Source organism: Fusarium phalaenopsidis (assembly GCF_050370095.1).
Source record: "Fusarium phalaenopsidis strain FUZ10S chromosome Unknown contig_32332, whole genome shotgun sequence".
Classification (NCBI taxonomy): Eukaryota; Fungi; Ascomycota; class Sordariomycetes; order Hypocreales; family Nectriaceae; genus Fusarium; species Fusarium phalaenopsidis.
Window position 1 is genome coordinate 133,123 of NW_028145391.1, and position 15,341 is coordinate 148,463.

At 52.3% G+C, this 15,341-nt stretch overlaps 5 protein-coding genes across 5 annotated transcripts; 2 read left to right on the forward strand and 3 right to left on the reverse strand.

Moving 5' to 3' along the window:
* Positions 1 to 928: 928 nt before the first annotated feature.
* Positions 929 to 3,792, reverse strand: LRP88_13058 (uncharacterized protein; the record flags this gene model as incomplete). The annotated part of the gene is made up of 2 exons (XM_083249440.1): positions 929 to 3,332; positions 3,383 to 3,792. The coding sequence occupies 2 exons, from the start codon at positions 3,790 to 3,792 to the stop codon at positions 929 to 931; spliced, it is 2,814 nt and encodes a 937-aa protein (XP_083093774.1).
* A 352-nt stretch (positions 3,793 to 4,144) lies between these two features.
* On the forward strand, positions 4,145 to 7,573 carry LRP88_13059 (nucleophile aminohydrolase; the record flags this gene model as incomplete). Its single annotated transcript, XM_083249441.1, has 3 exons — positions 4,145 to 5,013; positions 5,867 to 6,552; positions 6,762 to 7,573. The coding sequence occupies 3 exons, from the start codon at positions 4,145 to 4,147 to the stop codon at positions 7,571 to 7,573; spliced, it is 2,367 nt and encodes a 788-aa protein (XP_083093775.1).
* Positions 7,574 to 7,842: 269 nt separating this feature from the next.
* LRP88_13060 (cytochrome P450) lies at positions 7,843 to 9,442 on the reverse strand (the record flags this gene model as incomplete). The annotated part of the gene is made up of 3 exons (XM_083249442.1): positions 7,843 to 9,134; positions 9,185 to 9,189; positions 9,237 to 9,442. The coding sequence occupies 3 exons, from the start codon at positions 9,440 to 9,442 to the stop codon at positions 7,843 to 7,845; spliced, it is 1,503 nt and encodes a 500-aa protein (XP_083093776.1).
* A 1,970-nt stretch (positions 9,443 to 11,412) lies between these two features.
* Positions 11,413 to 13,276, forward strand: LRP88_13061 (sugar porter family MFS transporter; the record flags this gene model as incomplete). The annotated part of the gene is made up of 5 exons (XM_083249443.1): positions 11,413 to 11,530; positions 11,581 to 11,956; positions 12,037 to 12,478; positions 12,557 to 12,956; positions 13,059 to 13,276. 5 exons carry the CDS (start codon positions 11,413 to 11,415, stop codon positions 13,274 to 13,276), a joined length of 1,554 nt encoding a protein of 517 aa, XP_083093777.1.
* Positions 13,277 to 13,718: 442 nt separating this feature from the next.
* Positions 13,719 to 15,063, reverse strand: LRP88_13062 (uncharacterized protein; the record flags this gene model as incomplete). Its single annotated transcript, XM_083249444.1, has 2 exons — positions 13,719 to 14,319; positions 14,369 to 15,063. The coding sequence occupies 2 exons, from the start codon at positions 15,061 to 15,063 to the stop codon at positions 13,719 to 13,721; spliced, it is 1,296 nt and encodes a 431-aa protein (XP_083093778.1).
* Between the last annotated feature and the right edge of the window lie 278 nt (positions 15,064 to 15,341).

A 15,341-nucleotide genomic window follows, 5' to 3' on the forward strand; every position in this document is an offset into this window, starting at 1 on the left:
TCTATAAGACAAGAAGTTAATTAAAGGGCTATCTGGAGTAGACAGGGCATTCAACTTACGATGTGATTCAATCGCGACTGACCAAAACTTTCCCGTCAAGTACCACCACCTCCGGATGCACCAAATCGTGAAAGCTGAAGAGAGAAGGGTAAACAAGATCGGTGAGCTCGCAATAAGTCCACCTGGGTTCAAACACGCCTTAGGCTTATGGGTACAGGCGTTAGTTTTATGTCCGATGTACTTAGGCATACTGCTAGGCTGTCAGGCTGTCAGGCTGCTTTTCCAAATTGGAAAAAAAAAGCATCACTTGCTGTTACATAAGGCCATATAGGCGACTGTTACGTGCACAGCCGGCTGTGCAAATAAGAATACAATTACGAAGCCGGCGACATAGCCAATCAGAAGCTAGCCTAAATCAGCCACCAGAGCCACACTTAGCCACAGGACCTCAAGCCTATTGTAAAAACAGCAGCTGTTGCAAGCTGCCTTTGGACTTCAGCGTATTCAGGGCCTATATTTCAGTGCAATTAAGGCCTGTAATTCAGCATGCTCAGGGCAGGGGCTGAGTAATCGGATCTTATCTGCACAGCCGGCTGTGCACTGATCACGTGGTCTTATTTGCACAGCCGGCTGTGCACGTAACGTTCGCTGGGTAGAGACTTCTCTAAGCCTTTGTCTTAACCTTAGATCTTGTTTTATTCTTTTATGGGTGTTTTTATATATGGATCTGAGAATGTTATACTAAAGATTCACACAGGATAGTTAGCGGTCGCTCAGTTCTGTCGGGCTGAATGAGTTCCCCGGTCGACTTTTTCATGTCTGTATAAAATGGTTTTGTCCGATGTGCAACCTGTTTCAAACTGCCCATTGTCTCTAGGTTGCCCATATTCAACAGTCACATGTTCTACTCCATCAAAATGCTTTCAATCTATTGCCCCTGCTCAATCCGTGACTCTATGAGCACCCTCAATTTGTGCATGTCCGCTGCCCCATACGTGTCCTCCAACAACTTCATGACCCCAAGAGCCGTAATCTCTGGGTCCCACGCATCTCTCTTGACCACCGCGTTGACATCCGCATGCTCAATGAACATGGCCACAATCTCAGTCCATCTTTGGGTGCCCTCTGGATCAATGTCATAGTGTTCGATCCAGCCTCTCCGTTTAGCATCACGAAGGTGCCGAAGAACCGCCAGCCAGGGAGTTATGGACTGCCCAGTCACAAAATGCTTGTATTTGTGATCGGGACCTGGATTGATGGCCGATTGATGGGTGATGAGGAAGCGGACGAGCTTGGGGGATGACAGCGGGAAGATGGTCTTGTTGCGGGAGCAGAGAAACTCAGTCGCATACGATAGCAACGGGGTCGAGCCATCATCATGTTCCTCATCGCCACTGTTCGAGGTTTGGGCATCTTGAATCTCCTGGGAAACATACTCTGTAAGCCCGAATTTGGTCGCGAGACACAAAAACGGTCGCTGAATGGGAGGGGCTTTCATCCGGATCTCATACGCGCCAAACGTGCTCTTTGCCCAGTGATCATAAGGGTCAGAAGGTTTCTCTAACCAAAGCCATGAAATAGTCTTGTTCATCTCATTGAGGAGGGGCCGTTGAAGATTGTCCGGGTCGTTGACGATGTGCCGGGCGTGGCTCATGGCGAGCGCAATGTCAGGATACCACTCGTCCAAGCGACGATGATGCTCAATCTCATCGAGAGAAAACTTAAGTCGAAGGACGTAAGATCGCAACAGTCGGAGATGAGCATCAAAGTCATCCGACTGGAGAGCCTTCAGTCGTTCTCCCGCTCCATTCGCCTCCATCAACCAATCCCGGACCGTTCGGTGGATGTAAATGACTCTACAGCTCGTGACGAGCTTTGCGACATCTGCGCGATGCACCCTCTGGTTCCCGATTCGTCTCTGATGGATGTTCAGCAGCCCAGAGAAGCGATTCTTGATGTGTCGGGCCGTAGTCGCACATCGGGTTTGAAGCTCTTCATCTGTGGCTTCGCAGACCTCTCGCTCCAACGCAGCCACATCGTCCTCTCTGTGGAGGGCAAATGCCAGCTCCCAGATAGTGAGCGAAGTCGATGACTCGTCCTTTATAAAGTCGGCGACGATTTCTCTGGCGTGGATGAGCTGGAAGAGGGCCGCGGTATCGAGGACTTCGGATCCGGATTGATCCTGGAATAGCAGCTTCTCAAAAAGAGCATCAAGATCCGACGGAAGGCTCTGCAGTGTCTCTCGCAACATCTCAAGCTCCTCCCGTCGCGCGAATGCCGATAACATCCTCTCAACCGCAAGTCTGACCCAGAGAAACACGCCATCCGCCCTCTCGACGGTAGCCAAGATCAATTGTCCACTCGTCTCATTCGTCCTCATCAGCCTTCGAAGCGGTGTGTTGGATCTGAACGCGTCCTTGACGTAGCGGCACATGTCCTCGTAGCTGAGATCCTGCAGCTTGGTGTTGGGCACGGATTTGCCAAAGGCCTCGTCGAACACGGCCCAGGGACGGGATGAGAGGCACATCTTGAGATTGCCATTCTCTCTCGTCGTCAGACCTTTGAAGAAGTCGATAATCTCGTGATGGTCGCCCTCGAATTCGTCCAGGCCGTCGATAAACAGGCAAATGTTGGCGTCCTTCAACGCGGCGTCAAGAAACGTGTCGAGGGCAGCTCTCAGGTCGGCGATGGTCCATTCTAACTCGAGGCTGATCCGCTCCTTGGTCGTCATCTGCCTCACCTTTGTCCAAAGGTCGGGAAATGTCTTGGCAATCAGTTCCGGGCTCGAAGAAAGTAGTTGATGTAGGAGGGAGCGAAGCAAGCCTGTTTGTGATCGTTGCTGTCGGGAACCACTCGTCCAGAAGAAGAAACCCGCAGTGTTGACGGGCTTGTCAGCTGCCCAAAGGCGCAGGTGCTCCATTGCCGTACGATCCTGGGAGAGGAACCTCATCAGCGTAGACTTGCCTGACCCAGGCTTCCCAGTGATCCAGTAAATGGGACCCAGCTCGTTCGTCTTGAGCCATGTGGTAAACGAATCGCGAAATGCATTGCGCAGCGGTTGAGTAAGGGGAGAATCGTCAAAGATCCATTCGAGAGTTCGTGAGTGGGCTTCAGTCACTTCATCCTCACGGTCGCGCATGCTCGAGTACGCAAGACTTTCGAGGATGAAGTCGTTGATGATTCCGGTGGGTGCAAGGCGTGGAGCTGAGGTAGGACTGGCAGGCGCCGACATGAGCTGCTGGGCGAGACTATCCGTCTCGTCAGGATCGATGTCGCTGGCAGCCAAGTCACCCAGCGAAGGGTGTTGCAGTGCACCTTCGGCATCATCGAGGCTTGAGGGAAACATGTCAGCTTGACACTTGTGGGCGATGACTGTACTCACCCGGAGTCCTCTCTCATCTCCTTGAAGCGATGCACGACTTGGTCAAGTTGCAAGCCAAGGGCATGAAGATCGTCAAGCGACCACAAGTCACAGAAGTCGGCTCTATCGACCGGCTCAGACTTCAAGACGCGACCAATATGGACGATGAGGTCCTCGGATATCTTGACACAAGCGAACCTGATCAAAAAAAGAGGCTGGCCGTGCCCGTCGCGGCCGGTCTCTTGGACAACGCCCTTGATGTGCTGGACCGACTTTGACAGCGCATCGGACAGCCCAGCAAAGTCAGCGACAGCAATCGAGGCCTGCTCTCCATGATGAACATCTCGAACGACGCGATAAACATCAAGAGCCACGGTCAAGCACCTCGCGATGGTGTCAAAGGCAGACGCGTCAATTGCAGCAGCGGCCATTTTATAGCATGTAATGGGCACAGCGCGATGTCTTTTTCTACAGTTATGTACGAAATCTAGCTTTTATATCTAGAACAAATGCTTTCCACCTCGGGAACTTTTTTCTTCTCGATGGGGTGATCAAGATTGTTGTTGTTTTGAAAGAGTAAGACGTGGCCTTGAGGGGTTTAAATACGAACACCGCATTTGGCGCGCCGCAATCACGCGTTTGTTCATCCCTGTCTTTGCATCAATCTGACATTTGTTACGGCATCATATCCGTACATCTCGATTCCTTGCGCAGGGCCACTGATAAGACTCCTTCTGGGCTCACATGTCAGACTGACAGGCCGAGTTGCCGAGACCATTCATCATGGTCGCACGTTCAGCATCAGTCCTCTTCTCCCTCATCGCATCAGCTCTCGCGGCATCACCAGGCCTTCCCTTCATCATCAACACCTGGGGAGGAGACTTTACCGTAGCGACCGATGCCGCCTTCCTCGCTCTTCAGCGCGATGGCGCGTCATCTCTCGACGCCGTCGAGATCGGCTGCTTGACGTGCGAACGCAACCAATGCGACGGAAGTGTAGGGTATGGAGGTTCACCGGACGAAAACTGCGAAACAACGCTCGACGCAATGATCATGGATGGCACCAACATGAATTCGGGAGCTGTCGCTGCTCTTCGTAGGGTTCGCGATGCTATTTCCGTTGCGAGACATGTTCTTGAGCATACGACGCATTCTATGCTTGCGGGGGATCAGGCGACCGAGTTTGCCCTTCAGAATGGCTTCAAGGCTGAGAATCTCACGACTGCTGGATCTGCGGAGAAGTGTCGGACTTGGAGGGGGGACAATTGCCAGCCGAATTATCGAGTCAACGTGAACCCTAACCCATCAGCCTCTTGCGGTCCATACGAACCTCAATCGGGAGACGTTTTGAGTCCACGCTCGAGGCAAGCTTCTCACGATACGCTCTCTCTAATTGCCCTTCACTCGGACGGTTCAATGGCAGCTGGAACAACGACCAACGGCGCATCTCACAAAATCCCCGGCCGTGTTGGCGATGGACCCATCGTGGGGAGCGGTTCCTACGTCGACGGGGAAGTCGGAGGATGCGGTGCCACAGGAGATGGAGACGTCATGATGCGATTCCTGCCTTGCTACCAGGCCGTTGAGAACCTGCGACGAGGCATGTCGCCGACAGAAGCTGCAGAGGATGTCGTTCTGCGGATGCTACGCAAGTATCCAGACATTTCGAGTGGGATTGTGGTGGTAGACAAGCATGGTGAACATGGCGCTGCTGGCAGTGGGTGGACGTTTACGTACAGCTACAGAGGGGAGAATATGGACAAGACGGAGGTTGTCACGGTGCCACCTTTGAGAGTATCAACACGAGAAGAACTATGATCGAATTGATATAGAGCCCTTGACCATTCACCTCGTAGACAATACAAAGACTACGCCCTCAAAAGCTCCAACTCCCCCCAGTCTAGACCCATATCGCCAAGGACCCAAACCCCCATCTTCTCCAACAAGCATCAACTGACTCGGATGCTTCTCCGTACGCTAATATACCCCGCATCATCATTTCTCTTGCCCCAGACAAAGTTAAAATGGGTCCGATGTCCATGCAACTCTCGTCGACAAGGGGTTTTATCCATGCTTCACTCTTTTCCACCCCTCCTACTCCTGCATAATGTCGTCCTCGGTTTCTCGAAAGGTTTCCAAGACGAGACGGTCACAGAAGAGCTGCACGGTAACGCCACTCTCGCTGCATCATGAGGTTCTGCTGACCGGTCCTAGAATTGCCGCCTAAGGTATGGAGGCTACACAGACTACACCTGCTGTTGGCCATCTGCTGATTGACAACCTCGCGATTCTGCCTTTATAGACACGTGAAATGTGAGTTATTCACCATTCACTCATTGGAGTGTGCTCACATTCCCTAGGCGATAACACCAGACCATGCAATCGCTGCGCCAGGAATGGAGTCGAGTGTCTCAGCGAATGGATCCGCTTCAAACACCAACCGCCCAAGATTCGGTATCACGCCCACTCATGACCCTTACGCGCTATTCCACTGACACTCCCCAGTCTCTCGACGGCAGCCAATGCCACGTCCAATGAGTACAAGTTCTCCGAGGATCAAACCTGGTGCTCACTAGATGGTGAGCTCGAGTTTGTGGATGAAGGAAAGAACCTGCAGTCCATATACCAGACCGAAGATGCAGCCGATGAAAGGGGCGAGAGTTCGCAGGATGACTCTGAACAAATCACTCCATCTCGGGATGTTGGTCATCACGGCACGCCGGACCAGCAGCTCAACTCTCTAACACTCGATGCTGGGCCATATCTCTCGAGTTATCACGACTCTACGTCAGAAACGAGTTGGCCGGCAGATCTGTCGAATACCAGGCTGTTGGAACGACCCTCTTCACAGCAACACGATAGCCCAGCATCAGGCTCGGCCATTCATTCATTAGGCGACGCATTACCACTCCATCCTATCGACAGCTTCAGTCCACTACCCACCCAAGAAGTCGGAGCACACTGCACAGAACCAAGCCACCCCACCTTCACAGAAATACCTGTCTACCACGACGTCTCGGTCTGGCCCCTCAAAGATCCTATTGAAGCAAAACTAATGCGCTACTTTATCGAGAAGATAGCCCGCCGCTTCGACCTCTGCGATCCGGAGCGTCATTTCGCTCTCGTCGTGCCATGGAGGGTGGCGTTTTGCCCGCCCCTGCTGGACGCTGCTCTGGCATTGAGCGCGAGGTGTCTGAGCAGGACGACGGATTTTGACTCTTATATATCGAATAGGTATTATCAGAGGTGTTTGAATGCTCTGATTTCGACGCTTGGGATTGCGGATGCTTTAAAGAACCAGGATTTATTTGCGGCTGTTGTGCTTCTGAGGACGCTGGAGGAAATTGACGGTGAGGGTGCTTCAAAATACCTCTGTTCGACCACTAATACTTTCTTGTAGGGCCATTATCCGGAGCTGACTCGCAATCGCACTTGCTTGGCGGCCATCTCTTCGCCAGCGCTTCAGCTTCAGAACACAGCTCGATCCTATGGTCACCGGGTGTGCTCAGGGAACCTGATAGACTAACCAGCCTACGACGTGCAGCTCTCATTGTCGCATTCCGCCAAGAAGTCTACATGGCCTTTGCCTGCCAGAGGCCCGTCCTCCCTGCATTCTATCTCCCCGAGATCGACCGCTGTCTTGATACTCCGGCCGACGACGGCACCTGGACAAACCGGATACTGCTCCATCTTGTCGACACGCTAAAGTTCTGCTTCGGGGACGAACCCATGAGGCCGGACCAGGCCATGGAAAAACACAACGATCTACTAAAATACGCAGAGGAGTGGTACGCCAAGAAACCACCCAGCTTCAACGCCCTCTTCCTCGACGAAAACACCGACAAATGCATCGCCCCCGACATATGGATCCTCTCCGACGCCGCAGCAACCGGCCTTCTAAACTACCACCTCCTCCGCATCCTCCTCCTCTCCTTTGACCCTCACACACCTCGCGTGGGTCCCTCCCGGGCACGCTTCCTTAAGCAGCAGGACAGGGAGATTAAAGAGGAGGTCAAGACGTGTATTGGACTTGCTGAGGGGAATCCAGAGTGTGCACCACATTTTGTGCTTGCGAGTTTGGGTATTGCGCTTGCGGGGGATAGGTTTGAGGAGAGGTGGGAGAAGGACGAGTTGATGAAGTTCTTGAAGAGGGCGGAATCCTTGCATGGTTGGAGTACATTGGCTGCGCAGCGGCATTTGGCTGAGGCTTAGTGTAGGATAATCTGACTATAAGGCAAAAGCAAGGAATACCTTTAGATGATCTATGTACAGTCTGGTGACTGAATCATCTAATTGACGTCCTGGGCCAACTCATGGTGCCCATTTCTAGAGTACAGAATTCCTCCTTAGTCGATCTCCCCCAAGTTCTACGTCAACTCTAGTGAACAAGGCGATAATAGGAAAAGACCAAAATCAATTTCTAGTCTTGATGCTTCAAACAACCAACTTTCTGCCCTCGCTATACTTTTGTTGAAAGTACTCTAAACCCTCCTCCAAACCTTGACTGGCATCTCCTTTACCAACAAATTCGTCCCTTCATCAAGCTCCGGCGTCCAGTCCTTACTGGGCAATGCCATACCATATCTATGGACAACGGAAGCAAGCAAAACAGTCTGCTCAAGATACGAAATATTCCTTCCAATACATCCTCGCGCACCTGTGCTAAACGCAATGAACCCACGCTGAAGTTCCTGAGCACCCTCGCCGAGCCATCGTTCAGGTCTGAACTTTTCAGGCTCGGGAAACACTTCTTCGTCACGGTGGGCTGTCCATGCAGAGATGCTGACTGACGTTTCGCCGGGGATGAATTCGTCGCCGATGGCACAGCCGCCTTGGGGTGTACGGCGGGGGAGGTTGAATGTGACGGAGGGTGTGATCCGAAGTGTCTCGTCGATGACGGCGCGGAGGTAAGGGAGGTGCTTTACCTTGGCGAACGGCGCGACCTCTTCGTCCTCATCAAGGGCGGAGTCAACTTCTTCTTGCAGCTTCTTGAGAGCGTCTGGGTGCTTGAGGAGGTGGTACATGGCGTTATTCATAGCGATAGCCGTCGTGTCGGAGCCTGCATTCATCATGATGGATACCTCGGCAACAATCTCGCCCCATTCCTGGTTGTTTTGACGTCTGTTCTTATCCTCCATCAAAGCCTGGAAGAAATCATCGAGCTTCTCGCCAGCACGGTACCGAGCCAACCGCTTCGTCGCACGATGGTACACGATGTCTTCAAACTGATCCCCGAGACGAAGCATGCGGCGAAAGTCCTTGGACAGAATACGTGCGAGATACTCGTTGGTCTTGTACCAAGAGTAGCCCCAAACAAGACGGGACTGTGCAATGGCCGTGTTGTGAAGACTTTCGACAAAGTTGGCAGTATACAACGTGCCATCTCTCTTCTCAGCCGTACAATCAGCAGACCCATTATCCAAAAAGCCAAGCTTCTCCGAAAGGCCAATATCCGCAATGGCCTCGACCGTAAAGAAGTTGGTCCACTTTCGATAGTCAAAGGTAAGCTCGTCCGGCCGGGGGTCTTCGGACGTCTTGGGAGGAAGGGTGCAAGCGGCGTCGCAGGCCTTGATGAAGCGCTCCGTTTTGTCTGCGACCTTGTATTCCCAGTCTTCAAGATTCTTGATGGCGTAGGCTGAGGAGAGGACTCTGCGCTTGCGGGCGTGGACGGCTTTGTTGACGACGTCGGCGAGGTGGGTGTGGGATCCTCCGGTTACGACGTAGAAGTGATCCTTTGTGCAAGGTGTTCCATGGCCGTAGATGTCCTGATACTCTGTCAGCAAGCCGCAGTAATTGTAGAGATAATGGACTCACCTCTATGGCTTGAACTCCAGAGAAAGACAGAGAGTTAGGCCCTATCCGTACCACAGGATACTTCTTGTGCAGCTCGGTAAGGCGCTTCGTCCGAAAGCCTTTTGTCGCTTCATACATGAAGCCCAGGTCGGTGATACCAGCCAGAGCATTCATGGCAGGGTACTTGCGAAAACCCTTGGGATCTCGGAGATACAGCCATACCGGGCTAAGGACAAAGTAGTAGACGAGAAAGGAGAGGAAAGAGACGGAAATGACAACAGCATACATCTTGGCTGTGCAGTCTTCGACTTGAATAGAGGTTGTTGATTCAAGACTAGACTGAGCAATGGCCAGCGCCATATATACACAGGATTTGACCTCCGAGGTCGGGATTCCATTCCATTCTAGACAGTTTTGCAAAGACAGCACGTATCGGGATCCCCCACGGGATGGAAATGTCGCCTTTGATCGCCAGCTCGGAGCCATTTACCACGTCGAGCTTCGACGACGCAACTAAACCTATCACAACCCCCGTTCTAATATCGGCATTCTCTCAGACTGCGGGGAAGAAAATGCACGATGCAGATGCAAAAGCAAGTCTAGATCCATGACGACGAACCCCCCAGACTCTTCAAACACGGACCATCCAGTCTGAAGCCATCCCGGTCCTTGGAGTTGGCCAAGATGGAGATTTGACCCGAGATCCTTGCTCCGCACTAGATCCACACCACCTTCAGCATCTTTTTCCTCAGCAAAAGTTGGAGATGGTCTAAGACAGGCTTCTTTCCCGCGTCAAGAAGCGACCACGGCGACTAATGATTCAAGGTGCGTCATGGCTCACCGGCACGCGGGTCAAGAAAAGGATTAAGAACAGTGGGTAGTATGTAGAAGATTGTCAGAGTATTACCTATTCTTATGATGTTTTTACTGATGTGCATTGTATAAGTTGGAGTCATACTGTGAGAAGACTGATGAAAAAACGTTACCCTCTTGGTGCTGTGCTTCTTTGCGCCCTTTCATCCTCAACCCGCGTGGCCGAAGATCGATGCAACGAGTCTTTCAACGCACTCTTGAACGGGAATTTCATACCAGACCGCACACAACTGTCATCCGCCCGATCAACCAGCCTGCGAACAATGGTAGCGGCGTTGCTAGGCTGGCCAGCTGCTTGGGCTGCTTACTCCCGACCAGGCCCAAGGATCGTATGACAGCTTCTAAAGCCAAGCCGATAAAGGCGCCCTCGTCCCGAATCTGTACGATACCGAAGCCTCTCCGGTGGGATGGCCCTTTGTATCGGATCTCGCGATGAGATGTGGATATGATGGTAGACCTGAGTAGCTGTCGTGTTCTTCCTTGACGCGAGGCCCTCGCCAAGAAGCAATGGGAGGGTGATGAATCAAGTTGGTCATAGCAGGCGTCCAATGCCGAGCGAACTCGCTCCCTAGCACGAGAAGCGAACGGATGAAGTTGGAGTTAGCCATGGGCGGAACAAATTTCCCCATTCACAGCCCAACTTGCATGGCAAAAAGTCTCGACGTCTGAGCACTCGGCGCGCTGTCTTGTCTGGCCAGACCAAGAAGACGAGATCTGACTTAGGCGCGAATTCCTGTGGGCGGCGAGTAGGGGGAGCCATGCACCACTTGACTTCATCACCGTTTACAGAGACTTGATTATATCTCTCTGTGTTTGTGTCTGTAGTTGATATCTCTGAAGTACTGCATGCATTGACTGTCCCCACATGTTTGGTCGCTCTGATTACCCAATTCGCAGCGTCTTCATTACTCTTTCATCTTTTCACGACGTTCTTCCTGTAACTAGCTACTCAATCAAACTACTAACAGACTCAATATCACAAGCTGAAGCAATTGCCACCAAAATCTCGCAACCTAGGCGGGAAAAAGTGCCTCATCAAGCCTCCCTCTGCGAAAATTAAACCATGTCCGCTCTACCCCATGTTCCATGAGTCGTGTCCGATGGCTCCATCTTCCCCGGACCCCAGATCTACCCCGAACGGCTGCGCTCCGGGGAAGTAGGGGCATCTTATTCCAGGGCATATCATTGGTTGGTGCGGCGAGGCGATGGTGAGGGTTGAATCGATGTTGGAGTATAAGAAGGGAGGGGATCTCTCCACTGGTTCATGTTGATCAGAAGCAGCTCTCTAGAGTATCAGCAGTTCTCTTTATTTCTTCCTTTTCAAATCTCTTTTCAATATTCTTCTAGCCTTTGATCAACTGCTTGCACCACCGCAGCTCGCCATCATGGGTTCAGTATCAGATACTCTCGAACCAGTCAAGACTGGGGACAAATACCATGTCGCAACGCAAGAGCACGTCTCCATCCCCATCGACTCTGAAGTCGAACCATACGGACCTGCCGGTACGTCATCACTACCTCCTCGCCACTCACAACTCTAACGCATCATCCAGGTTTCCGCGGTCTCTTCTCTTCACCCTACGTAGCCCTCTGTGCAGCCTTCTCCGCCATCGGCGGTCTTCTCTTTGGCTACGATCAAGGCGTTATCAGCGTCACGCTCGTCATGGATCACTTTTTGGATCGATTTCCTGAAGTGGCAGACGATGCTCCCGGCGCCGGTTTCAAGAAGGGTTTGATGACGGCTATGATTACGCTTGGTGCCTTTATCGGCGCCATGAACCAGGGCTGGATCGCCGACTGGGCATCTCGCAAGCGATCTATCATGATTGCTGTTGTCATCTTTACGATTGGATCTGCACTTCAGACTGGGGCTCTCAACTTTGACATGCTTGTCGCTGGACGATTCATCGGTGGTGTCGGTATTGGCATGTAAGACAGCCCTCTTCCTATGAATCACCACCTACTTCGCCAACCCATCTCTGAGTCCTTACTAACTGCAAGCTCTACAGGCTCTCCATGGTCGTTCCCCTCTACATCGGCGAGATCTCTCCCCCCGAAATCCGTGGCTCTCTCCTCGTCTTCGAATCCCTCTTCGTCGTCCTCGGTATCGTCATCGCCTTCTGGATCACATACTCTACCAAAGATATGAGCAGTCACTGGTCCTGGCAACTCCCCTTCCTCATCCAAATCTTCCCTGGCATAATCCTCGGTGTTGGCGCCATCTTTCTCCCCTTCTCCCCACGCTGGCTCGCTTCTAAAGGCCGTGAGGGAGAGGCCTTGGAGAACCTTGTCAAGCTAAGACGACTTCCGGAGAGTGACCGCCGTGTTAAAAGGGAGTGGATCGAGATTATCGCCGAGGCTCGTTTCCAAACCGGTGTTCTTGCCGAGAGGCATCCTCTCCTTACGTCTCCCGAGAACAAGACCTTGTCTAGCGCCATCAAGCTGGAGATCGTCAGCTGGACTGACTGTTTCAAGGCCGGCTGCTGGCGTCGCACCCTCGTAGGTGCCGGGATCATGTTCTTCCAATAGTTTATTGGAATTAACGCCTTGATTTACTACTCACCCACGCTCTTTGGCACGATGGGCTTGGATCTCAACATGCAGCTCATCATGTCTGGTGTGTTGAACATTATCCAGCTCGTCGGTGTTTTCACTAGCTTGTGGACCTTGGACCGCTTCGGCCGAAAGACGATTCTTCTTATCGGTAGTGTCCTGACTGTCATCCCTCTGGTCATCATCGCCGTCACCGTTGGGCTCTTCTCTGATAGTTGGCCTACTCACCGCGCTGAAGGATGGACCAGCGTTGCCTTTTTGCTCTTTTACATGCTCGTCTTTGGCGGCTCTTGGGCTCCTATCCCCTGGGCTGTCCCTGCCGAGGTCTTTCCCTCCAGTCTTCGTGCCAAGGGTGTCGCTATCTCTACCTGCTCAAGTAAGTACTCGCTACCCTTACACCATCTATAGAGAAACTAACGCTTTAAAGACTGAATCAACAACTTCATCATCGGCCTAATCACCCCTCCCCTCATCCAAGCCACCGGGTTCGGAGCCTACGTGTTCTTTGCCGTCTTTGGTCTTCTATCCTTTGCCTTTGTCTGGTTCTGTGTGCCCGAGACACGAGGCAAGACTCTCGAGGAGATGGACACTGTGTTCGGAGATCGCAGTGGCGGGGATGATATTGCCAAGAAGGAGCATGTCCTGCGGGAGGTGTATAACGAGAAGATGAGTGGTGTCTCTACCCCCAAGGAATAGGTTTGGGTAAGGGGGCTTTTAAGGATCCTTCATGATCACCTTCCGAAAGTTCCAGTGGCCTTGACTAAGGAGACGTCTGGCTCCAGCACGTTTGAGGAACATACTACTACTTGTACCTACACCTCGTATTATTCTCGACATATCTTTTAGCTATATTCAGATATAAATCTTCAAGCACTTTAGGTAATCCTTTCACCTCTTGATTGATGTGACGTTCAAAGCGCTTCACGATTAGGTTCTACTGCCATATAAATCAGAGCCGAAAGTTGAGCAAACTAAGATCCCCTCCCCTTTCCAGAGCCAAACTCCTACAACATTTTGACGATGTCATCTTGACTATGACTAAAGCAAATGTGTTCAAACTCGGACTGCCCTCCATCGATAGGCGGGAGTCGTGATACCCACAACGGTGTGGGTTGACATGATGGCCCTTTCATGGTCTTTAGGTGTCGAAACCCCATCCAACCTGATCATTTTGTCCACCCACGAACCGCATCAAGCTGTTCGCACCGCGGGCAGCATTGAAGCGACCACCCTGGAAAGCAGCTGCAGCAACACCTAGGGCAGCTCGGGTATCAACCTGAGGCTGATTGTTGTTCTGCTGCGCTTCTCCCCTGTCGAGCACCTCGTTCAGGTAGTCGTCACCCGCAAGACCATCGTACCGATCCAGGCACAGCTGTTTGATAGCAGGGCCATACCTACTGGTCCACTGTTCTTCGCTGATGGTAGTATACCTCTTCCGGCCCTGTTCATCAACCTGAGCAAAAGGCCACTCGGCGCGGACGACGTGATACCGCTTAGTGGTGAAGAAGAGTACAGGCCAAGCAAAGATCCAGAGAAAGGTGAGGTAAAAGATCCAGCAGATCCAAGTCGTCAGCCGCCAAGTGTTGAGTCGGCTGGACGAGTAGATGTCGACTGCTCGGTCGGCAACGGGGAACTCAATGGTAAGTTTGCCCTTGTAGTTTGTGCTCCTGATCAAGCCCGTAAGACGAGAGCGAAGCTGCTCCTCGTCCATACCGGTGACGGTACGAGTCAGACGGAATCTGCAAGGACAAGTTAGCCGAGATGGACAGGCACATGCGATGTACTTACACTTTGGTCCCTGTTGCATTGGCACAGTAGCGATGACACCACTCCTTCAGGGCAGGCTTTGCGTGGCCAACCTCGATATCACCCTTGACCCCAGGGGCACGTTTCTTGAGGACAGTGCCCCGGTACGTCTTCTCTCCACCCTCCGCAGTCAAGAGTTTCATCTCGTTGGGTCCATCGGGGTTAAAGTTGGGCCACAGATAATTCCGCAGGCTAACCATGATGCGGAAATCCGTCACATCCTCACGGCTCTTCTTCCCGTCCTTGTCGCGCTTCGTCTCCTTGTGCGTGCCGACGATGTGAATGTACGGCGACGGAGGGAGTCGAGCCATGAGTTTGATCCACGACCCGAGAAACTGAGGATCGGCGTCGGAGCGCTTGTCCTGCAGGTGGATCACCTCGTTCCCGATGCGGGTGCGCTTGTTGCCAATGCGATACGAGGTGAAAGCGAAATGCGACTCGGGCTCGGTAACACCAGTCCAATACAAGTCTTCGTCCTCGGCATCCGGGTTTCTGACTTGGGGAGCAGTGGGCGGTGGCCTTATGGCGCTGTTGTCAACAGGAGTATAAGGGGGAGCGGCATCGTCAGTGGCATCTTCAGCGACGGCGTCGGTGTACGCTTCACCGTCTGTCGTGTGCATGGACAATGCATCGGGATCATCGCGGAAACCGCTGCTTTTGGGACGAGGACCACTCATGATTGAGATCTGTACTTGGTAATGATTAAATGATGGTCGTGATGTGAGAAAGTCAAGTTAAATAACGCGACTCGAAACACGGGTCAAAGCTCCTTTTTTAGGCAGCAATCCTTCCGGCGATTCCCTAAAAGAGAAGCGCCGTGAATTGAGCATGAAGTGCTTATTCTGCATGGCCACGGCGTCGTCTCCCACGAGCAGTCTGCAACCACTTAGGCAAATCAGGCTGATTTATCAATCAATTAGGGCACAGGGAAACTGAGATTCAAGTCGCCTTTGAA